Source organism: Watersipora subatra, chromosome 11, assembly GCF_963576615.1.
Source record: "Watersipora subatra chromosome 11, tzWatSuba1.1, whole genome shotgun sequence".
Classification (NCBI taxonomy): Eukaryota; Metazoa; Bryozoa; class Gymnolaemata; order Cheilostomatida; family Watersiporidae; genus Watersipora; species Watersipora subatra.
The window spans coordinates 3,458,026-3,482,202 of NC_088718.1; the positions used below are offsets into that span (position 1 = coordinate 3,458,026).

The 24,177-nt window shown below is 35.4% G+C and overlaps 1 protein-coding gene across 3 annotated transcripts in view; it reads right to left on the bottom strand.

Moving 5' to 3' along the window:
* LOC137408345 (lachesin-like) overlaps nucleotides 1-24,177 on the bottom strand; it is a 60,688-nt gene that overhangs the window by 26,297 nt on the left and 10,214 nt on the right. The window contains exons 6-8 of one of the 3 annotated variants that reach the window (XM_068094840.1): nucleotides 18,331-18,478; nucleotides 17,264-17,415; nucleotides 16,302-16,594 (exon numbers count right to left, since the gene is read on the bottom strand). The exons of 1 other annotated variant lie outside the window; for it this stretch is intronic. In XM_068094840.1, the coding sequence (XP_067950941.1) occupies nucleotides 16,482-16,594; nucleotides 17,264-17,415; nucleotides 18,331-18,478 (413 nt within the window). In that variant the 3' untranslated portion in view covers nucleotides 16,302-16,481. Of the gene's footprint in view, nucleotides 1-16,301; nucleotides 16,595-17,263; nucleotides 17,416-18,330; nucleotides 18,479-24,177 lie in introns of those variants that run through there. One more of the 3 variants, XM_068094841.1, reaches the window with a different exon arrangement.

Below are 24,177 nucleotides of genomic sequence, written 5' to 3' on the forward strand. Positions count from 1 at the left end.
ACCGCGCTAAGATCCTCTGGGACTTTTACATCCGGACTGACAAACATGTCCTAGCAAACCAACCAGATATAGTGGTGGTGGACAAGGAGAACAAGAGAGCTACTATAATAGATATAGCAGTAGCCAATGACAACAATATAGCCAGCAAAGAAAAAGAAAAGGTAAAGAAATATCTCCCTTTTGGAAAAGAGATTGCAAAATGTTGGGATGTAAGAACAACTGTAATCCCAGTAGTCATCGGGACACTGGGCGCAATAACACCGGCGCATAAAATGTGGTCTGCCCAAATACCGACAGCAATCAACTCAGGTGAGTTGCAGAAAAGTGTGCTATTGGGAACAGCTAAGATCTTGAGGCGAGTGCTCAAACTCCCAGGTCTCTAGTAGAAGACCCGAGTTAAAGCAGAAATTACCACCCATACGGGTTAACCGGAATGAGGAAACAATTTTATATATAAATTTGGCTAGAAATTTATTAAAATTTGACTAAGCAAAAGATTACTAAAAGTTTCAAATTACACAAAAGGTGTGTAACACTCATCAGATGAAATGCTTAGGCTAAGCATTTTATCTGATGAGTGTTACAAACCTTTTGTGTAATATGAAACTTTTAGTAATTTTTGCTTAGTCAAATTTTAATAAATTTTACCAAATTTATAGTAAGCTCTACTTTAGTATTGAGCACTCTATGCTGACTTTTAGCCTATACTTTATTGTATATATAAATATATACTTTATTATCAATTTAATTATGATTAGTGCTACATTCAACTTTTTAAACCAGCTTTCAAACGCATTACGTGTTCTAGCGTTCTATCTGAAGTTGAACAGGACAAGTTATATTAAGTACTATCTCTGTATTCAAAAAAGAAATAAATTTTTAAAGTTATGCGAGTAGATTTGCGCTGGGTTATTTTGTTATTTTAACACTATACCGCAAAAAAATATTGCAAATGCAATAGCATTTTGTTGTGGGTTCTAATTGAAGTTAGAGGGATGGCATTGCCAATAACTTGAAACACATTACATAAGAATAAAATAGCCAATTGGAAAAAAATTTTCAGTGGCATTTTAATTGCAAAATGCTGCCTTTAACCCAAGAAATGTGGCGCATACCGATTTTCTTTTCTCGCCAGCTGCAACCCACTTGTAGAGTGGTTACTCATACAATGTCCAACTCATAGAGTGGTCACTCATAGAATCTCCAACTCGTAGAGTGGTCACTCATAGAGTGTCCGACTCGTAGAGTGGTCACTCATAGAATGTCCAACTCATAGAATGACCCACCCATAAAGTGTCTGCTCATGAGTGACCTAGCTAGCAGCTCCCTTGTCAAGCGGCTCAGAGAGAAAGCTCTCTCACACAGCTCATACCATATAGAACTCTAATTTGGGTGCCCCATGCTATTTCATAGCAAAAAATATTGCGAACTTCTTTACTTTAAAACTTGTTATCTGTTGTCAGTACAGTTTGGCTGACGCCTGACGTTTTCAGAATTATGTTAAATAACATAGTTTTATACGGTATTATTGTAAGATCTACATATTACCATTTCGGTATATCATGATAAACCATCAATTCTGTCTCCTTTGAGTAAGTGAAGCTTCTCCAACCTTTTTAATGCAAGTTTCATAAAAACACAACACTAATGTAAGCTATGTGAAAACAACCTAGATAGGCTTAAGAAGGTTTCTAAACCTTGGATCAGGGTCGTTTCCATTAATAGGTGATGATCAGTGTCAACAGGTGAATGTTTCATATTGCAGACACTCAGTAGTCACATATCCTGTTTTACATTATTTACTTGAAGGAATAAAGAGACTGGGTGCTAAAACGTGACATGAAGCAAGGATGGGTGGCGGCTAATAATTCCTGCCAACTAACAGTGATGAAACAAGAATGTGCAAACATGCATTACAACCATTTGGGGTCAATCACATGTTTATTTGTAAAATATTGTTATATATAGCTCACTAATAGACAGACATCCTAGACAATTCAGAAACACGGCTAGGCAATAACAAATGGACGGACCTTGTCATTAAAATAACAATACAACCTAGCAACAGAAAAATACTAGTCATGTTTTTATACACAAAATAGACTGCCAAAATACATTTAATATAATCGTAATGGCAACTCTCACAGACATTAATATCTAAAGATGTTTGGCAAAGGAATGTAGGGACTCGTTTTTATCGAGATATCAAAAAAATCTTCGACTAGCTTAAACATTCAGTTTAAAAACTTTTCATAGCATGAATATTCCAATCCCATACCCTCAGGCTAAGCATGGTGATTATAACCAAACTTTAGCCATAGAACCATAAGCAAAATTGAGCAACAACAGTCTTCCAGCAATTTAAACAGAACCATCACGTTTTAATTTAAATTTGTTCATATAAGTTGAGGGCAATAAATAACGCTTAGATGATGGGGCACTTGTAAATTTGGTGAAACCCTTAAGAGTGTCTGGATGATAATTTATCAAGATTTGAGAGCTGACCTGTGTGGGCTTAGGCTATTATGGCTGTGCTGCTTGAGAGGCTCTTGAGAAGTTTGGTAATTAAACGTTTAAGTCTAGTGAACACAAGCAGCTTAGCTGCACCAAAAGATTGATTGAAAAAGTTATCTGAATTCAATGGGGTCAAGATTAAAAGACTGTCGATACAGAAATTAGTAACACGCTGCAGCACAAGAAATTTCCAAGTCATGACAGAATCATTTTTATGATTTCAAGTATTAGTTTTTAACTAAATGTTTTAAGCATGAAAGAAATTAAATTTTTTTGTATTCAAGAATATTTAAGTTTGGTATCCGGCAGCCAGTAAACAGCGGGCCATATATAATACTGCAATTGTTTGGACACCAAAGGATTTGACACGATCACCTAACAAAAAATAACAACTTGCAAAAATACAAACAAAACATTACCTAAAGAAAGAACAAATAACGAAAGGAAATAAATATAAAATATATTACATTAAAATAGACTGGAATGTTGTTCTATGGGTCACTGGATGGTGCTGACAGCTCGACAAGTTTAGACAAGTTGGATTTGATACATTTGCGAAGTTGTGCTGCTACCGAACAGAACTCCATCCTCCAAGTATCATGTAAATACGATTTCATCTCCTCTGTTGAACCATCTACTGGTGGTAGGTGGGCATTGTCTACAGAGATATCCAACAAAACAACATCACATCACGATTTATGAGACTGTTAGACATCATTGGTAAGCTTTTTGGCAGAAAAGTTTTATATATTGAAAAAGTGTTAAAGAAACATTAATCTGTCTGTGAGGTTGGCAATAGCTAGTTTTTACAAAACTATCAAGGCAGCACATCTCAGACCCTTGGCTGAGCAACTCATTTCATTTCAAGAAGCTCTGCAAAGAACAGAATGATTTCGGATTTCATATGGGTACTGTCATTGCCAAGTTTTTAAAAATATAATCTAAAATAAATTGTTAATGAACTATTCAGATACTGCTACGTTGACAAACATAAAAAAATCTTTATGTATTTACGAATATTTTAATAGTCTCGAAAAGTGCACAATAGTAACTGTCATGGCAAGTCATTGTTTGAATAATATCAACTGACAGCTAATACCAGAGGCACGAAATTATTGCTACTAGCATTTCATTTTCACCCACTGCGACAAGAATGCTGAGCAAATGTCATCAGATTTATCCCTTCTTGTGCAAGGTAAACATTTATATTGGGCTTTAGGCTTATTAGGAGTTGAACAACCAATTACGCAACAAAAACCAAAAACCTACACAATTTTTTTAATGTTTGCCATCTCGATGGATGAAAAAGGAGAATATACAACATTATTGGTGACACTATAAAAGATTATCAGCCAAGTTGAAGACAATAAGGTAAATCTAATGTTGAAGCGAATGTTGATGGATAAGATGTAAATTAAAACACTACATAAAACGTCGTTACCAAAACTAAGCCATTCCTGTCATACAGAACGCTCGTTGCTGAACTCATAGCAACTGCCTTGTTTTAGGACAACAACATTTTTTATTAGCCTAAACAGTGTAACTAATGCAGGTATAACTCAAAAAGAGTGTTTTGCTTCACGCTTATCATTTTTCTATGGTATTCTTTTACGTACAATTAATTTCACAGCGCCTCTATAGAAAATATTGTAATGGACTTGGCAGTATATTTATTCAAGATCTATTTACTTACTTTATGTACTTTACGTATTATACGTAACAAGTGAGAAAACTCATTTTATTCCAGAATATACACAAGTTCCACAAAGCTTTCACATTTTAAGTAATAACAACACAAAATGACAAAAACGGTTGTCAATAGTAAGGTTCTTTTACCATAATGGTAAAAGCAGTGAATGCTAAGGACTGTATAGCTCAGTTGTTAAACACGTGATTATGAAACTTGCAGTTGCAATCTCTGTGAATTCAAATTCAGCAAGCTTTTCATTCCAAGATTTTAATAGCTATAACTGGACAGGCAGATATCCGAACAGACGACAACAAACTTCAAGATTTATATACATGTATTGCGTATTATATTAATAAGCAATATATAGCAAGACACTGACCTACATAATCTGTGAGCAATGTTATTAGCTTATGTGAATCAGCGTCACCAACGGTGTTGTTGGTACTTCTAATATTGGTGCTGTAGTTCCAGAGAACCTGACAGACGAGTCCTGCGAGCGACCAGTCTAGCATTGCGAAGTCCTTTAGTATGTCTGCTAGTCTACAGAGAGATATGATTCATCTGATGATTATTAGACACAGTAGAATCATAAGAGCTCAATGGGTCCTGTCTAAAGTTATATTTATAACACGAACTGTAGGTTTAGATTGAAAACTGCAGTTATTACAACATGCAATATTACAACTAATCGGCCAATGAACCTTTTTATGGTAGACAAAACTTTACCTAACATTTGGATTTATCTACCCTCTGCAGTAGAAAGCTATAGCCATATTTATGTATGTACACTTGAATCAATGAAGTTAGCTAATTCAATTGTGGAGCAAGGCTTGATTTTTGTCGATTCACAATCCAGGAACTCTAATCCTTCACTTTCCTGTACAATTGACCATGTGTTCAATTTCTACCGACTAATAACCTTTTCTAAATGTTCCGCTTAAACTTAAGCTGCTGGCATTCTTCTAGAAGCAACCTTAGATACCTACCAGTTTCATGAAATTTGAGACGAATGTTTTCTCTCATATAAAATAGGACTTTAGTCTAAACTACTTTTGGTTTGTCGTTAATAAATAGGAAAAACGATGCTTTGATTGCTAAGTTGATCATTGGTTTAAATCACAAGTTCCTTTTGTAGTGTCAAGAAAGAGTTAAAATATTATATATTCACAAAGAAAAATTATTAAATAGTTTTTTTCAAATAATGAACGAATGAGTTTATCAACTGATGAAATGAGGCAAGTTACTGGTTATTGAAAATCATTGGAAGATAGTTCAGGGCTTCTCTCTGAACAGGAAAAAAATATTTAATCAGATTCTCGGTGTGATATTTGATTTCCGTGGCAGTAAATTAGAATTTAATAGAATTCACAAATATGTGAGGAAGTGACAACATAAATATTAATTAGTTTGAAGCAAAAAATTGTTTGATACTCAATAATAGAAATTGAGGCTTCCTAAATCCATATGAGCTGAATTTAAAGTAGCAGAAGGCGTGACTGACTATTTGGTAGCAGAATTTTAAAAACTTAATATACGAAAATTTGCTGTGTAAAAATTTTCAGTTTTTTTAAAGTTTTTTCTCCTTGATTTGATCTCTGCGTAATGGTGGGGTAAAATGCTGATGACTACACACTTTTATCGATGCATATTCAATATTCTATATTAGTGCTTATATTGAAAATTTTTTAAATGCCAAAATGTTTACATATTCATGGCACGATTATAATTAAAGCTCCTGCATACACTGTTTTACAACAGTTGAACGAATTGAATTAAAAAAATATTCAAAATTGAGTAGACAGACACAAAATACTTTAATAGCAATACAAGATTGCTCATAATAATAAAATAGATTGCAGATAAAAAGTAGACAATTCAGCTAAATTCTTGAGCATTGCATACCAGAAACATGAGGTTTGATAACAACGCATCCACAACTATATCGGTAGTATGATGTGTTTCATGATGGATATCAGGCTATCTTAAACAAAGTTTGATAAAAGGATTGGATACAAAAAACTACGCAGAAGCAAACAGCATAAAAATTGCAAATTTGCTAATAAGATGATTGGCTAGATTGACTCACGCTACTACTGCTCATGTGCAAGCATCAACTGTTCTACTAGAGATGAACTATAAATTAAAAAACGTTTGCTACACCAGCACATTTTACTCTGATGATATGCACGACAGTCTACAGTCTTACTTGGAAATGCCTCCCTCCCTTTTTAGCACTGGTCTCTTATCTTCATCGAGCATACAGTTGACAAAAACTCCGCAGCGGAAATACACGAGGTCTTGGTCTCCGGAGTCTAGCAGTGTCACCATTATCTCTAGCACTGTATATATATATATATGTTTATATATGCTCATTCCTGTCTGCTTGATGCATTCCGGTTATGCATACAAATAGACAATCATTTAAGGTTCTCAAGCAATGGCGAGTGTATTATTTCTAAAACTAGACCAACAACTCATGCTCTAGTTCAGCTTGGAAAGATAGGTGTAAAACCAAAAGGCCCATCCTTCATTTACCAGAGTCCAATATTGCCCATTCTGTTATATGCTGTTCCAAGCTGGTAGCCTTTTGCATCAAAGACAAAGAAAAATTAGAATGCTTTCAAAAATTATGCTATAGGGTTGTGCAACCGAAATGGACAGTTACAACCAGCTTCTAAATGCCCTTTATGCTGATGAGCATCTCCATTCAGCTTTATCTTCCCCGTCATATCTTTACTGTATGAGTAATACTCACGACTTCGAGAGAACATAACTCTAAAGAGTTGAGCTAGTAAGAACTCAAATTTTCTGACCCACATAAGACATACTACTAAAGTGTAACAACATATCAAATAGAAGTCAATGAGTCTCTGAAATCTAAATTGGAGTTATCAACTCGTGAATAGAGTGCACCAAGAAGCCTATTATTTTGTTCTAGTGACCTTTTTAAGATTACTCCATTTGCTCCATATTGAATGTTTTAATTGCATTATATCTCAGCATGTGTCATCACAGACAGGTTTGAAACATTTCTTCATGACTTGTGATAGAGTTTTTGACATTGACCAATAACAAAGCTTTGATAAACAGGTGATTTTTGATTTACATGACATCAATTTCATTTTCAATAAGATAGCCTGCAGGTGAGCGTCTAAGTGGGTGGTCCTCAGGAACCAGATAGAGTTTTGAAATCAAATATTTTTAGCCACTTGATGGAAGGCACGGAGCATATGCATGTGAAGTTTGAGTGAAATCAGGTGAAAAATGTGAAAACACACTGCGTTTACACGGACTAATAGACAGACACGCAATGACAATGTGAAATTAAATAATATAAATAACTCATAAGTTGTATAGTATGCATCAACTATTAAACAATATTCCTCATTCCCTCCATATCCAAAGTTTCCTCCAAACATACCAATCAATGGAGTTGTGTGCACTTAAAACTACGGCACACGCGCGATCTATTCCCACAATCCTCACACCTAAGTGCCACTGATTAAAGGGAGGTCAGTAGGACATCTATTTGAGTTGATTACCAATGATTAGTGCGGCTCTTCATAACCTTGATACACTGAGTTACCGTAAAACCTCTAATCGAACGCCATGGCGCTCTATTTTTCAATTCTTCCTCTATAGTGGTGGTCAATTGGAAGTGGCGTTCCAATAAAGGCTGGCAGTCTATTTTCTAAGTGGCTCGTCAGAATTTTTCAAAGATAGCTTTAGCCCTATTACGGGTGAAGCGAATGTCGCTCATATTTTGCTCTGTTTTTTCGGAGGAGCCTTTTGGACCTTTAAACCATTAAACCTTTTGGATGCAATAAATATGCTAACTTACCTCTAACTTACCTCTAACTTACCTCTAACTTACCTCTAACTTACCTCTAACTTGCCAAAGATCTCTTAATAAATGTGCATCAAGAAACTGAAAAATCTCTTTACCATTGATATTTATTGCTTGCGATTGACCTGCAATGATATTATAGCCTGTATTCTTCTTTGCAATTTGTTGTCATTTTCAATTTTTATTTCATTCTAAATTTGAAGACATAATTTTATTCTATATCTATATCTAACATGGCTGAATAAAGGCTCATTGCACTCAATGATATGTTTGCTACAGTTTATGGTAAAAACTAGCTTTGTAGCTCAAGCGTAGTTATGAGCATCTGTTATGTTTCTGCACAGAAGCAATTAAATAGAGTATTAAATTAGAGAAATGGTTTATTGCACACTCCAGAGACAACTGATTTGATAACAGAAAACCCAAGTATTTATATGTTTGGTCATAGAAAAGCTTTGTAAAAAGCTACAAGCATTATTAATAGCTATAATGAGACAGTACTATATAATATTAGCTTGTATAAAGCTTTAGCTAAAAAGCATAATGTTTGTTGGCAAAGTACCAGTAATACTTGGCACTTGCATGACACCTCCTCACTAAGCTAAAGGTTCTTTCTGGTTCTCTTAGACCTTCGGGGTTTGTCTCTGCTATACTCATCTCCATCAGGTAGACGAGGGTTGCGTGGTCTTCTTCTAGACGGAGGTTGCTCTGTTACAGTTGTAGGGGCTGGTAGTTGCAGTTTTGTCTCCTCTGTTATATCAGGTTTATCTCCAGGGTCTTGATCTTCTTCTGTTGAGTATCTTGGTCTGAGTTGTTCAACATGTCTTCTCCAAGTAGGTCCCTTTGGTACCACTTTGACATTGAGACTACGAGTTCTATATATCTTAGTAACAATGGCTGGAACCCATCTAGGTTGTCTGTTGCGTTTAGGTCCATGATACAAGGCATAGCATGGTGCTCCAAGATTGTAGCTGTGTATCTTGCTAACTGTCTTTTCTGCCGATCTGTTGACTTCTCTGGATTGATGAAACTGTGCTATGTGTGCGGGTGATGGCAATAGGGTGTCAATCTTGCATCTCATCTGTCTTCCATTCAGCAGCTGACTGGGAGAGTATCCTGTAGGAAGTGGTGTCCTTCTATAGTGCATCAGGAACTGTTGTAGTGCAGATTTAGGTGAGAGTGACGATTTCTTCATGGCTTGTTTGAAGGATTGTACTAGTCTTTCAGCTGCGCCATTTGTAGCTGGATGGTAGGGTGCTCCAGTGAGGTGTACAATGCTTCTCTCTTGACACCACTGCTGAAACTCTCCTGAGGTGAAGCTGGTAGCATTGTCAGTGACTATGGTGTGAGGGTATCCAAAGTGTGCGAATATCTCCTCTAAGATGTCTGTGGTAGCTCTGGTAGAAGTAGATGACGTCCTGTGTATGCATGGATACTTTGAGTAGGCATCTATCATCACTAGCCATTGGCTGCCCATGAAGTTCACTGCATGATCTAAGTGAAGACGACTCCATGGCTTCTCAGGTAGCATCCAGGGATGTATAGGATACTTCTGTGGAAGCTTCTGGTGTTCAGCACAGGCAGTGCACTGTCGGCTTGTCTCCTCTATATCAGAGTCAATGCGAGGCCAATAGACAGCAGTTCGAGCTAGCTTTTTCATTCTTTCCATTCCAAAGTGTCCAAGGTGAAGGATCTTTAATACTTCCTGTTGTAACTTGACAGGAATGACTACTCTGTTGCCATATAGAAGACAACCTTCAGTGATAGAAAGTGAATCTGAGATCTTGTGGAAGAGTGACAGCTGAGTCTCCTTCATCTCTTTGTTACCAGGCCATCCTTCTGCTGTGTAGCGCATTACTGTGGCTAGTGTTGTGTCTTTCTTTGTATCTTTTGCTAGAACATTGTAGTCTGTAGAGTTGAGCTGTTGCCCAATAGTGTGAATAGTGCATACTGTATCAACATCATCCTCATCTTCTCTTGCATCAAACTCTTTATCAGGTCCAACTGGCAGTCTTGAGAGGACATCTGCATTTTGATGATGCTGGGTAGATCTGTATTCTATGGTGTAGTCATACTGATTTAGTACCAGTGCCCATCTTGCTAGTCTGTTGGCTGCTAGAGCTGGAACTCCTTTGGTAGGTCCTAGAAGTGTGAGAAGAGGTCTGTGGTCAGTTACCAAGATAAACCGTCGACCATACAGGTACTGGTGATACTTCTTTAGAGCAAATATGATTGAGAGAGCTTCTTTTTGTACTTGTCCATATTTCCTCTGTGTGCTGGTCAGTGTTTTTGAAACATTGGCTATTGGTCTCTCACTTCCATCAGGATGATGAAATAGTACAGCTCTCAGTCCAGTTTCTGAAGCATCACATGAGATTCCAATGTCAAGATCTGGGTTGAAGTGTGCTAAGACACTATCAGTTGATAGCATATCTTTCAGTTTGTTGAAGCTCTTTTCTTGTTCAGTGCCCCACTTCCAGGTCTCTCCTTTGCGTGTCAGTTTGTGCAATGGTCCTGTGAGTTGTGACAGATTGGGTATGAACTTGCTGTAGAATTGTGTAGCTCCTAAGAAAGATCTTAGCTGAGTTAAGTCTGTTGGGACTGGCATCTGTTGTACTGCATCTGCCTTCTTTCCTTTAGTGATTCCCTTTGAAGTGAGTTTGTGTCCCAGATACTCTACTGTAGGTTGAGCAAAACAGCACTTGTCTTTTCTACATCTGAGTCCTCTTTCTTCTAATCTTTGAAGAAGTCGACGTAAGTTTTGTAGATGGCTCTCTGCATTGGCTCCACTCACTAGTATATCATCTAGGTATACTGCTACTCCTGGGAGGTCTTGTGTCAGTTGCTCCATGATTTCTTGAAAATACCCTGGTGCTGAGCTTATGCCAAAGGGCAACCTCTTCTGTAGTAGTACTCCTCGGTGTGTTGATAGTGCTAGTCGTTGACTTTCTGGTGCCAACAATATTTGATTGTAGGCATCTGCTAAATCAATCTTTGTGTAGCAATAGCCTCCACCTAGTTTTCTGATTAGATCTTCTGGTAGTGGGATAGGTTTCCTATGTGTTTCTAGCTGATTATTGATAGTCTTGGAGTAGTCTCCACATACTCTGATCTTCCCTGCAGCTTGACCTGTTGTAGATTTGCGTACAGGTACAACTGGTGTTCCATACTGGTTGAATTGAGTTGGTTCCCATATGCCTTTAGCTACACCTGCTTCGTATGCTTGGTTGAGCTCTTCTGTCAAGGCAATAGGAACTGGTCTGGGTCGGCAGAAGACTGGCTTTGTTGAAGGTTTGAAGTTTATCTCTAGTTCAAAGTTCTTGAGACATCCTAGCTTGTCTTTGAATATATCTGGAAATTCTTTGCACATCTCCTTACACTTGATTTGTAACCTCCCATCTGGCTGGTTCTCTGTGATTGTTGATACAAGGTTCTGTTGTAGCTTGTCATCAATAGAGATGCCTAGTTGCTGTATAGCAGTTCTTCCTAGTAGGTTGAGATCTTGTACAGCACTAATCACAAATGGTAGTCTGACTTCTTTCTGTGCATCCAATTGGGCAGTTAGCTCACATCTGCCAAGCGTCTCTATGAGATGTCCTGAGGCTGATTTGTAGTTAACTGTAGTAGGTTTTAGGTTTGGCTTTCCTAGCTTCTCCCATATTGATTTACAGATGAAGTTGTCACATGCTCCAGTGTCCAGTTCAAGTGTGAAGTTGTCTCCCTCCAGTTTGATGTTTTCAGCAAGTTTCACCATCTTGGTTGATGTGCATTCTATCATCTTTACTGGTTTTTCTGCTGCAGATGATTTCTTTTTCTTGCATGCTCTTTCTATGTGACCTTGTTTAGAACAAAAGTTGCAGGTGGCTGCTTTGAATCTGCAGTCATCCGCTGTATGGTTAGTTCGGTCACATCTGTAGCATAGCTTTCCTTCCTTCTGCTTGTCAGGTGTAGAGTTGTTTTTCTGGATTGGTTTGTATCTTGATTTCTGTTGAGCAACCTTGTTGACTTTAGACGAGTTTCCATAAACTGTCTCTTTGGCAACTTTAGCTGCTTCTTCTGTTTCCTGTGCTACCTGTATAGCTTTGTTGAAGTTGAGTTCATTGTCCTTGACCTTGAAGAGAGATTTGAGAACTGCTTCATTGTTTACAGAGCAGATAAATCTTGTTCTGAGAGCCTCATCTAATGGATCTGTAATGTCTATGAAGGCACATGTAGTTGCATCTTGACGAATTCTGGCAGCTAACTCTTGAATAGTTTCTCCAGGTTTCCTCTGCATGTCACTCCAATACTTGTAACGCTCTCTAACAATGAAGCGCTTAGGGTCATACTGGTCTTTGAGAAATTCCAGTATTTCATCCATGTTGAGGTCGTTGATCTGCTTGGGTGTTGAAAGCTGAGCTGCCATATTACTAAGCTGCTTGTAGAGTGTAGGCTGTTGGTTGGTGAGAAAAGTGCCAGCAATCTTGTCTTGATGAATAGAATTTGCTGCAATGAATGTGTTGAATCTGTCTATGTAATCTGTTAGTAGCTCTGCTGTTGGGTCAAAACCTGGGAAGGCTGGAACAGCGGTTGCAGCTGTTTCTTGTTTCCGTTGTAGGTTTTGTAGTAGTAGCTCCATCAGTTTCTTATTCTTCTCCATTCTTTCATCTTGCTGACGTCTGTATTCCTCTTGTTGCTGCTTGAACTCCTCATGCTGCTGTTGTCTATGCTCTTCTTGCTGCTTTCTCTGCTCCTCTTGCTGCTGTCTCTGGTCCTCCTGCTGCTTCTGCATTAGCTTGATCAGGTCTGCTACTTCTGCCATTGTAGTGGTGCAATTTTGAACAGTTACTCTTGTAATAAACCAGAACTCTTTGTATCGATTTTATCAATGATAAAATCTGAACAAAACTCTTTGTAACTGTTCAAAAGAGAAATCATTGTTGCCAATTAGCTTCTGTTATGTTTCTGCACAGAAGCAATTAAATAGAGTATTAAATTAGAGAAATGGTTTATTGCACACTCCAGAGACAACTGATTTGATAACAGAAAACCCAAGTATTTATATGTTTGGTCATAGAAAAGCTTTGTAAAAAGCTACAAGCATTATTAATAGCTATAATGAGACAGTACTATATAATATTAGCTTGTATAAAGCTTTAGCTAAAAAGCATAATGTTTGTTGGCAAAGTACCAGTAATACTTGGCACTTGCATGACAGCATCGATCCAGTGTAAGCTGTTTTAAGATAGCCATAAGGATGCTATTAAATAACATGCTATGAATCTGCATATTTATATAAGTCTGTTTATAAGTCTGCACAATAATAATCTATCAAATGATACAAATATACATTAATGAACAAGTGATATAAACGAATCATACATATAGTACATACAGAAACAAAAAATTAACATTTGAAAAAATAAAAAGCTTTCCTCTATTGCTCGGATAGCTGCGTTCTGATTGTTGTTTTCGATGGAGTGAACATCTTTTAGTTGTCCAATACCTTCCACAATATCTTCTGACCTCAACTCTTCTTTTGAATTGCTAAACTAGTTGATATTAGCATCCAAACAATTTATGGCAGAGCAATACTTTTACGCGCTGCATTAAGCACAATGATAGTATGCTCGGTATATGCTCCTTTGGTCCAAAACTTGCAAACCGGTTTTTTATATGCGTGTCCTTCAAAGTATTGAGACCACATTAAACAGGGAACTACTATTAACCTGAGACAGTCAGTAGTTATTTCTATGGCGCTCCTTTCAAAGTTCCATCTACTATTATAAATTTAAACCGCTGTTTATATGTGCACATGTACTCCGAAGTATCAGAACGGCGTTAAACAAGGAACCACTATTAGCCTGAGACAGTAATTATTTCTTTAGTGTTGCTTTGAAAGTTAATCTACCATTGTAAATTTAAGCCGTTTCTTTTATATATGTAGGCTACTTCAAAATACAAAGACTGCATTAAAGAGAGAATTACTACTAGCTTGAGACCATTATTGATTATTGCTATTCTATTGCTTTCAAAGATTTAGTGACAAAAAACCAAAAAGCTTTGGAATTGGACAACGAGAGACTTAATTGTTATTGATATAAATGATTAATTATTAGTACAATTTTATAGACACTTTTCTACTGGTCAGTTGATATTACGGGCTCGTAAAGATCAAGTAATGTCAAAGTGGCAGTCAATTGGAGAGTAGCATTCAAATAGAGGTGGCATTCAATTATAGGTTTTACGGTAATTCATTCCACATAAATACACTATAGATGGAATGACGAGATATGTCACATATCCTATATTAAAACCTTTGTATGTTGAAGCAAAGATTTCTATAAGAATACGTTGTAATTTGCTGAACTTGTTGTGCAACCAAAACATCTACAAAAACTCCTGAATAAAAATTACAGGTAATTAAACATAAGATAAAGAACTATTTACCCAGACTATGCAAAATTCCAAATGTAAAAAACTAAATTTTAGGTAAAAACAAATTAATGATTTAGCAATCCGTGTAAAAGGCTATGCAGAAGTGTATATTGAACCTTTGCCTGTATAGCAGTTTGGGTCTGCTAGACACCCTGCAAGCTTAATTGGAGAGCGTGGAACTTTACTTATGCTATCCAATATACATATAACAATAAGAAGCAGCTTGATTTGTTTGTTGATTGACGCTGTTTCTATATTGTATTTTCTTATTAAAGTCAGCAACGTAAAGTTTATAGGAAAATGGTTAACATGAATAAAACACAAATCACGATGCTAGAATATAAATTAAGACATAAATGATAATTGAAGTAAGCAAAGATTATAACAGCAAAAATCAGATCTTAACCATTTTCCCAAAAGCAGTGACAAGACGAGAAATAATCCATTGATAAACAAACAAAAACGAACCTTTTGTTCTCCTTGGCTTGCACTAAGTAAATAGTTGTTGGTGAGTAGACTAACGTATTTAAATGTAACCACTCAATATAAGTAAGGGTAAAATAAAATGCTGGTGATCAGCTGAAGATATTGATGCCTACTGACCAGGAGAGCTTACCATCTACCAGAGCTTCAGGGGAGAATTCAGTAAACAAAAACAAAACAAAAAAACAAGAGTTTTGTCTCATTGGTTATTGAACCTGGGCCACCAACCCCAGCCAATCCCCAAGCAGAAGGTTCAGATAACTTCCTATGGAATCATCGTCAAACGATTCTTTTCTATTTTGCAAATGCTGACAAAACACTGCCTGAATCATATTCTGTGGTCAACTGCGCGCTGTGCTTGGAATTGTTTATGATGATGTGATTATAGCGATATTTGTACTTTGCACCTTGCTGCCAATAACATGTCGTAATGAAAATAGGTTGATAGTGTGATGGGTATAATAGGTATTAGGTGGAAGCGTGATTGCATGCTTGTAAAATAAACAGGTATGATTGTACACAGCACAGCAGTTTCAGCTACTGCAAAATTTCAGTGGAATCCGCTACAACCTGAGTTACAAATGTCAATGTATTGATAGTATTTAAATGAATTATATAGCCCAGGTTCTAACTTGATTCAGTTTTAAATATAATAAATTAAATGAATTACAATGGACACATGTATCTATGTATCAATGTATCTATGTATTCATGTACCCATGTATATATATGTATCCATTTATAACGTGTATCCGTGTATCCGCGTATCTGTGTATCCGTGTATCCGTGTATCCGTGTATCAATATATCGACATACCAATTTATCAATGTATCCTTGTATGTAAGAAGTTTTTGGAACTCGTGGAATTTTTATTAAAACTAAAAACTTCAACAAAATACATAAATTCACTACAGCTACACAAGCTGAAGTTGTAATCAAAACATGCATCAGAAGCGAAACTTAACAGAAACCAAAAAATTAGCTCGAGAAATACAAACTTCTTTAGCTTGCCTCTAAGTCAGCTTATCTATCTGCAAAAAACATTGTCAATAGCTATATGTAGCTATTCTATGTAGCTATGCAGCTATAGGAATAGCTTTCAAAAATATGCAGCAATTGCAAACAGGCAGTTTCTTTTGAATATAAGAAAAATAACAAACTTGTCAAGTTTTTAGTTCAAAATAAGAACAGGTCTCTAAAGCTTTACTTGAATTGAATGAGCCACATAAAAAGTTCCTTTTTACAAAATGAACGAAGCAAAAAGGTTGGTTCTTGAATGTGCCAACTGGCTCAGTAGAAAATTGGGTTAGTCTTCACAATGGGAAAACAACTCCTTTAGTAGCGCTAGCCCATTCATTGTATAATTTGGCTAACCAGTGATGTCATTAAAAGTATTACAAAGAATCTAACATCAAAAGACAACCAAGTAGAACTTACATGTAAGTTCAATTTGAACAGATGTACATAGACACCTTGTACACCAACATTCTGTCAGCCGAGTCTACCCCTATACATTGCCACCCATCCGTTTCAACTAACCAACTGACACAGGGTGAAAATATACAGAAAGGAGAAAAAGCTTGTATGAAATGCTGATGATGCTTGGAGTAGCCTTCCCTCCATTGACTGGGGTGTGTTTGACTCTACAAAAATAAGACTAGGTGAAACAAGGGTGTAGACATTCATAAGGATTGCAGATCTACACAAGGAAGGATTCGAATGGCTAAAAGAAATGTTTTTGTAAAACAGGAAATTGACCACTTTTCTTTTGTCATTCCTTATTTTTCTAATAATCAAAATATTCTCATGAGACTGCTCAGCTTTATAATAAAAATAATGTAAAATATGCTTGCTGACTTTCTAAATATTGGTTACATCTATAAGAATAAAAATTCCTGGCACATTTGAAGCAGGTATCAGTTGTAATATTATTGAAGAGAGCTGCCGACAGGGAAAAATGAGCTCTCATACAAAACCACATAATGATAAAAACATTTAACTAAACAAATAAACTTTGAACTTTGAACCCTTTAAACTATGTGAACTTGACTTGAATAGTTTAAACTTGAACTGCATATACTTTAAGATTAATTGAGTTGAACCACTCTGTCTCATATTTACAATTTCTTTATTTAACCCTGTTGAGCGATATTAAATTACATAGAGTATTATTTTAAATAGCAACATACTAGTCTAAAAGTACAAAGTTTTATTTATTAAACAGTTGTGACTCTCCTTTCACAACACCTAGCTATTACCATTTAATGCTGGCTAGTATTATTAAATCAGTGAAAATAGTTGTCTGCTCTCACCTTCTATAGTGATGTTGGAGGAAGCAACTCCATAAAAGTTTTCTGCATGACACGAGTATATGGCAGTATAATCCGATGTTGCTACTCCTTTCACTAAGACTAGCTTGGTAATGACTCTTCCAAGTGCTGCATGCATATTACCAGTTATGTACCTACATAAGACGATACATATTCTTTGCTCTACCAAACTATAGGAGGTGAAGTAATCGTCGGAATTCTATATACCAAGTTACTAGTGAATACACTTCACCCTGATTAAACCAAATAAATATGAACGCTTTCTACGAATGAATCATCAGTATGATATTTTTTTATTATACTTGCACTGTTCAAAATGGTCGACAATTTGTGTATTCACTTCTATGTAGCTAAAACCAAAAAATATAAATGCTGTTCAGTTTTTTAAAGCTGTTAAAGAAGGAAGTTGGAATAATCAGTGTGACGCTTTTTTTAATTATACACACACAATGTTCAACATGGCCGCCGATTAGTACAGTCAGCATAGCTTTTTCCTAAAGCCATGTTGGTTATGTTAATTGGCAGCCATGTTGAACATAAACAATTAATCCTTGGGAGTCAAATTTTAGAGTTAGTTTTAGGAAAAACCTTTTTGACTAATAAAACCTTTAGCTTGAGTCACAGCTTAACAACCGGTTACATATTTATTAGCCCATAAGATTGGAAAAGGTTGTCAGACCCTGAGGACTGCAAGAGAAGCACCGCTAATTGATAGTTAGTACGCCAAAAAAGGGTATTAGGTTTGAGCCAGATTGCTCAAGCTCTTTATGAAAAAGCATAACTAGAGTGTATTTTTATTAATGTATGCCTAATACTAGGTTTATCTGTTCATGAAGTTTTACCGGTGAACACAACTACCATCATTTTTGTGAATTTTTCAAAACCAGTATTGTAGTATTTTGAAATTGTAAAATGCCAACTCATTTTTAAAATTTAAGCTAACAATTTGTTTCATGCTTTAAAGGTAACCATAGTCATATGTGTGCAAGATATAAAAACTAATATCCAGTGATTTATAAAACCTTTTCACTATCTAACAACTAACATACCTTCCATTTTCAGGTGTAATCATCTCTCCATTTCTAGTCCACCAAAAGTTGGTAGCCAAGGGAGATGACTCTATAGTGCATGTGAGTTTAATCTGGTATCCTACCATTTGGTATATGTGGCTAGTAGTGGGACGAACACTTGGCCTTCCTTAAAACAACAAATCATCAATGCTGTTATTGCAAAATATTGTTAAAAGAAGTATATTTACAGAGGCTATTAAAAATTACATACTCCTATATTACAGGCCTGTTGTAAATTGATGTGTTTCCCTGTTTTGATTAACGGGTCTCTGTAGCATTGTGATGATTAAATCTTATAGAAAACTACTCATACAATCGCCAGATGTTTCCTTTAAAAACTGGTTTTCCTGAAATGTAACTTTAAAAAGTGTTCGCTGCTATCAGCAGTGTTCAGTTTATACTTAAAATTAGCCGAATGCCCATGAATGAAATTGCAATAAAATTTGCATGAAAAGCCGAATGAAATTGCAATGAAGTTTGTATGAAAAGCCAAATGAAATTGGTGTATTCCGTGTAGCTTAATGGTCATGTTCGCTGTTCCTTGATCTGAAGGTCCTGAGATCAAATCCAGCACTGAGCGGATGTTTCATTACTAGATTTTAATGGTTCTAACTGGACACAAGGTTTAATAAAAAGTCATAAAGACAAACACTGGATATATATAGAGATTATGTTGCAGTTGTTATCATGGTTGCTCATGACAGTTCACTATAATAAATTTCATTGAATCTATGTCTTTGTTGGTGACCACAGTAGTCCTGCATAATCACTAGTATAATATTAATTGATTAATGAATAGTTTTAGATAACCTTTTTGAAATAAATAAAAGAAAACAGCTGATTCATAATGAACCAGATAAAAATCTTACACATGCAGTACTAAGGAAATTTACTGCATTATCACAGCAGGTCTTTTAGTAAGAAGTAAAATAAACAATGTTATTTGCCAGAATACAGCAGTGGATTTCAATTGTTTACTATAATAAAAGCCATGCTTAATTTTCAGCTTAACAAACATATGGTCTACCATATGCGCCAATCTTTGGATTCCAACCACAGTTTGGAATAATCATGAAGACATTTATTCTCTGTGCTTTATCGGCACTCCTGACCATTTCCCATTGCACACTAAACTGCCATGGTACTCATAGATTATAATCTCACAACCAAGCACGAGCGAAACAAGTGTTTGGGAGCTTTATGATAAATGCATATGTGCACACAAATCCCAAAAATTATTCATCAATGGCCGTACCCAAACCCTTGTACCGGAATCTTATCAAAAATTTAACCATTTTTGTGTGGAGTCGTTTAAGTATAATAACGATACAAAACACATATAAAGCTATTTAAATATGTTACCAAGTCTTTGAAAAGTGTAGACAATGTCCTAAAACTTACCCATCTGATCAAACTATACATAACTAGAAAGATTAAATTGGCCTAAAATCGCTATTAAAACCTGACAAGCCTGTTTTAATTAAAATTAAGACCGGCCAACAAAACGCTGATAAAGCCATGCGACAGATAGTAGAACCTTAAAGCCGTGCGCATTTCATAAGAAAAATGTGCACATTTCACCAGTCTATGGCATTGTCCAATTGCCGAAGGTTTCTGTAATTAACATAGAAGTACTGAAAAGTATTCGTTTCTGTTTTGTCGATTTTAAAGATAACTCTGACATTTTGGACACTTATAATGAGTACTTTGGTATTCCAACTGATGTCCAAAGCAGTGAAAGTAAAGGAAATGATGATATTTTTCTAACGATTCTTATAAGATTATTACAATATTTAATTATAAGAATGATTATTTGATTTTATAAGATTATTATAAGATTTAATTATAAGAATAATCATTCGAATTTACAAGATTGAAGTATATAGCAACTGATGGTGTGCAATATGTTACTGTTATTTTTTTCTAAAGATTTTATTGATGATACTACGGCTATGCCCAATATCGCGGTACTGCCAAGCCGTTTTTAATATCTGCAAAATTAAGTAATAGGCTTCCATTTTCTTATAGATATACAGCTGTTTTTATGACAACCAACTAAAATATGTTTAGATTTTTAAATTCAGCATAATTTTTTGGAAATAAATACAAAAATCTAGATAAATATCACAACTTCTTGATATTGGTTGCTATGACGTTTTGAAATGTAAACAAAATTGTGCATTGGTTTTCGCTTCTCAAACTTAAACACCAGTTTTCACAGAACTATGTTTTCGCACTAATGGTAAACATGCATTCAGTTTATTGACCATAAAATCTGCTGTAATTAAATGAAATCAATTGATTTTGCAAAATAACTGAGAATTTTCTCCTTCTGCTAGTGTAGATAACTCTAAATCTCACACACCCGACTTAACCATGGTTTCATATACATAGCATTTTTATATACAAGTTTTTTGCTTTATTTTGATTTTTTGTCACAAACACATTTAAATTTTATTTGTGTAATCAAACAACATTTTAATACGTGTTTATGAAAGTAGGCTATTTTACATGTCACTCATGGTTTTTTAGTTTTTACAATACTATGATTTCAAACTTGGTGGAGAAAGATATAACCATAGTCAGATATGAAACAAAGATATGTACTGATAAAAAGTGATGAATGTTGAACCTAGTTAAAAATGGTTACGTAAGCTTTCTACCTTATGTAGGCAACTTATTTTTTTTGATGTTAAGGAAACCTGTAAAATGGTTGTATGCATATTTGTAATTATTTTTCATCAACCATTGCAATAAGGATCAGCCCCTTTTAGTTGAACCAATAGCCTATCTATCATCCCAGTGTTTGTCATTAACCTTCCAGTCCAATTACAGGGAAAAAGCTTTAGTCATGCGAACTCTGCTTGGCACTGGATTTGAACTCAGAACCTCAGTTCTCTAGATAGGCATAATATACACTAAACTACGCATCCAATTGGTAATACTAAGTAATAACTGTGCACATATTTAACTATTTAATTAGCATAACTAACACGTGACATCATGATGTCTCACAACATCAAGCTGGCCCCACGACCCTTATTATAGTAAAGATTTAGACTAGTTCAAGTGACTCAAATTAATTGGGTATTTCATTACTTTTGCCACATCAGGCATTCATCTAGTTATGTATAAGACAAAAAGAGGTGAAGCTGCATATCTAATTTATTTGCTAGAAGTCTCCAACTTACAAGATCAAAGTCAAAAATAAAATTGTGTTTGCCTTCCAACAAATGCCCAATCGCTGAACGTACCCAACATAACACCAAATATTTGCAGCTGTACCTCGGTATCTATTGGCAACTGTGGACTTTTCTAAAGCTGAACCATGGAGAGAGGTGACTTCCTAGAAACTAAACACTAAGATTTTATTAGGAGACAATTCATGTCTAGTGAGTGTTTTTAGTACTTGAGCAGAAAGTTTGTTACTGTTGTTGAATTAAACAAAAGACAGATGAACTTTTCTTTTGATGGAGTTTTGAATTATGTACCTAAAATATTACTATTATTATCACGCATGAAACTATAGTAACTATCATTTTAAATCAATCTTCTTTTTCCAGATATTGTGGATTAATGGTATCAAGTACAATTTTACACTTTTCTCAAAAAGTGAAGGTGTACTGTTATAAAAGAGTTTTTAATGTTCAAGTCGTATCTGACAGCAGTGTTATGGAACCATTTTCAAAGAAAGGCTGACAGCGAAAAAGACTGAGAATTTTCAAAAAGAATACTAATTAGGCAACATTGTAACATAGTTATCAGATCAGGGTAATAGATTACTAGGGATTGTAGTGTATATCTTTCAATGTCATTTTTGGTGGCCATTCAACATCGATTCTATTTTTACAATTTGTAAGGTTAATGTCATTTTTATTTAACTGTAGCTTAATGTGTAATTTATCATGGAACTGTTTCTATGGTTACGCAGTAGCAGTCAAAAGTCTCAGCTGACTTGAATGAGATTATCCGTTATTAAATTTGCTATCTTATGCAAATAAAACGTAATACTTTTGCACTTTTGCCAGATTAAACAGCACTGTCGAGTGGGTCACACATTGCTCAAGTAGAAACTATAATATAGTTTATTCTCAGTCAAGTCTCACTCAGTCAAGCATATTATGCTTGACTGAGTTCTATCCACAGTAGAAAAAAACAGTCCTGCAAACTGAATTTGAATCAGTGACCTAAGGATTCCTTCAAGCCACTACAGTCCTCCGCTCCACCAACTGAGATATTTCAGGCCACAATTTCCAATCTTTCAAATTTACTTGATCTGTGAAAATAGCTCAATACACTTAAAAAACTAATGTTTGTCGACAGGGTCTTATCTGCAGTTGGAAAAAATAGTCCTGCAAACCGGATTTGAACCGACGACCTAAGGATTCCTTTATTGTTATGAAAACTGATCTGATTAGATTAAAATTTATTTTAATCTTGGTCTAGTAGCCTAAGTTCTTATGGTTATGTTTGTGACCAACCCACCAGTATCAGTACATCTATTCATTTCATCGTTTAATCATAGCCTAATTTCCTAAAGTTATATGTTTGTCTAAACTGGCTGAATAGCGTGAACAGCCCCAGCTGTATCAGAATATCATTTCACTCATGCACACTTTATTGCTTAATTATGCTTAAAACTAATTTTCTGAGCTGATATTGGCTAACTGTGAATTTGATAATCTTCTCGGAAAAATTATACAACTTTTAAATCTTGCAAAAAAGATTAAATGTCAACACCTAGTAAGTTCGAAGTTTAGTGTATTAAACTTTACAGCAAAAACTATATTATAGATATATTAATTTTTTTTATCATCTTAACTATAATAAGGGCCGTGACCATCTAGCTGAAGCCACAATAGAATGTTAGGAAAAAAGATCGTTTTCAACGAGATTTGAACTTATGATTTCAACTTTGCAGACCAACACTGTAACCCCTGCACTGTTGTAACACTGTCAGAGATTAGATTAATTGCACAACCACTTATTCTCTCTGCATTATCAGCACACCTGATGATCTCTCATGGCACTCATGGCAAGGGTACTAGTATATATAATAGGGCATGTAACTAATGCCAGGACATTTGTACTTATAATATACAAAATACTAAAACAACTAGCTGTAATAATTTTGCTCTGTTTGTTTTGCCGATATCTAATGCTATGTTTTTGGTTTTACATTCTCCAACTGAGCAGGTGTGTTTAATTAAATAATAAACTTATGCATAATGCAAAACACAGATGTATCATCAAACTAAATTCTTTGCAAAAATTTTAAAGTTCTAGTACCATAACAAAAGTTAAATTATAAAATACATTTTGTTGTTTTCTTAAATAAATTTTCCTTGAAAGAGTGATTTCATTACAGCCATCAATCATCACAAGTACTAGCAGTAACGCTGATGAAAGAGATTTGGTGAGCTGATGTAATCTCAGCTCGTGATTTTAATTTGCAAAAGGAATTGTTATTCTGTCAGAGCTAACCAGCTGTTTATATTTATAACGTATTGCTTTGATTCTGACCAACATAATCGTGGCAACTCATGCTTCAATGGTTGATCCTTGCTGGCAATACTCACCACATGTACACATAGAAAACTATAAAAAACTTGAAAGATGTTTTTGTATGACAATTATGCTTTCACATTTGCATCCTTTAACTTTTATGAAGCCTAGTCTTGTATACACAAACAAACCCCCTAATCCTTGACTATACTAACAACTTTCAATTTACTGTAGAAGCACTTAAAATAGCACAGTTCCTGTTGAACTGAATGACATTGTGAAGCACATAGCTTGCAAGACTCAAAGAAAAAACCAAAAGGA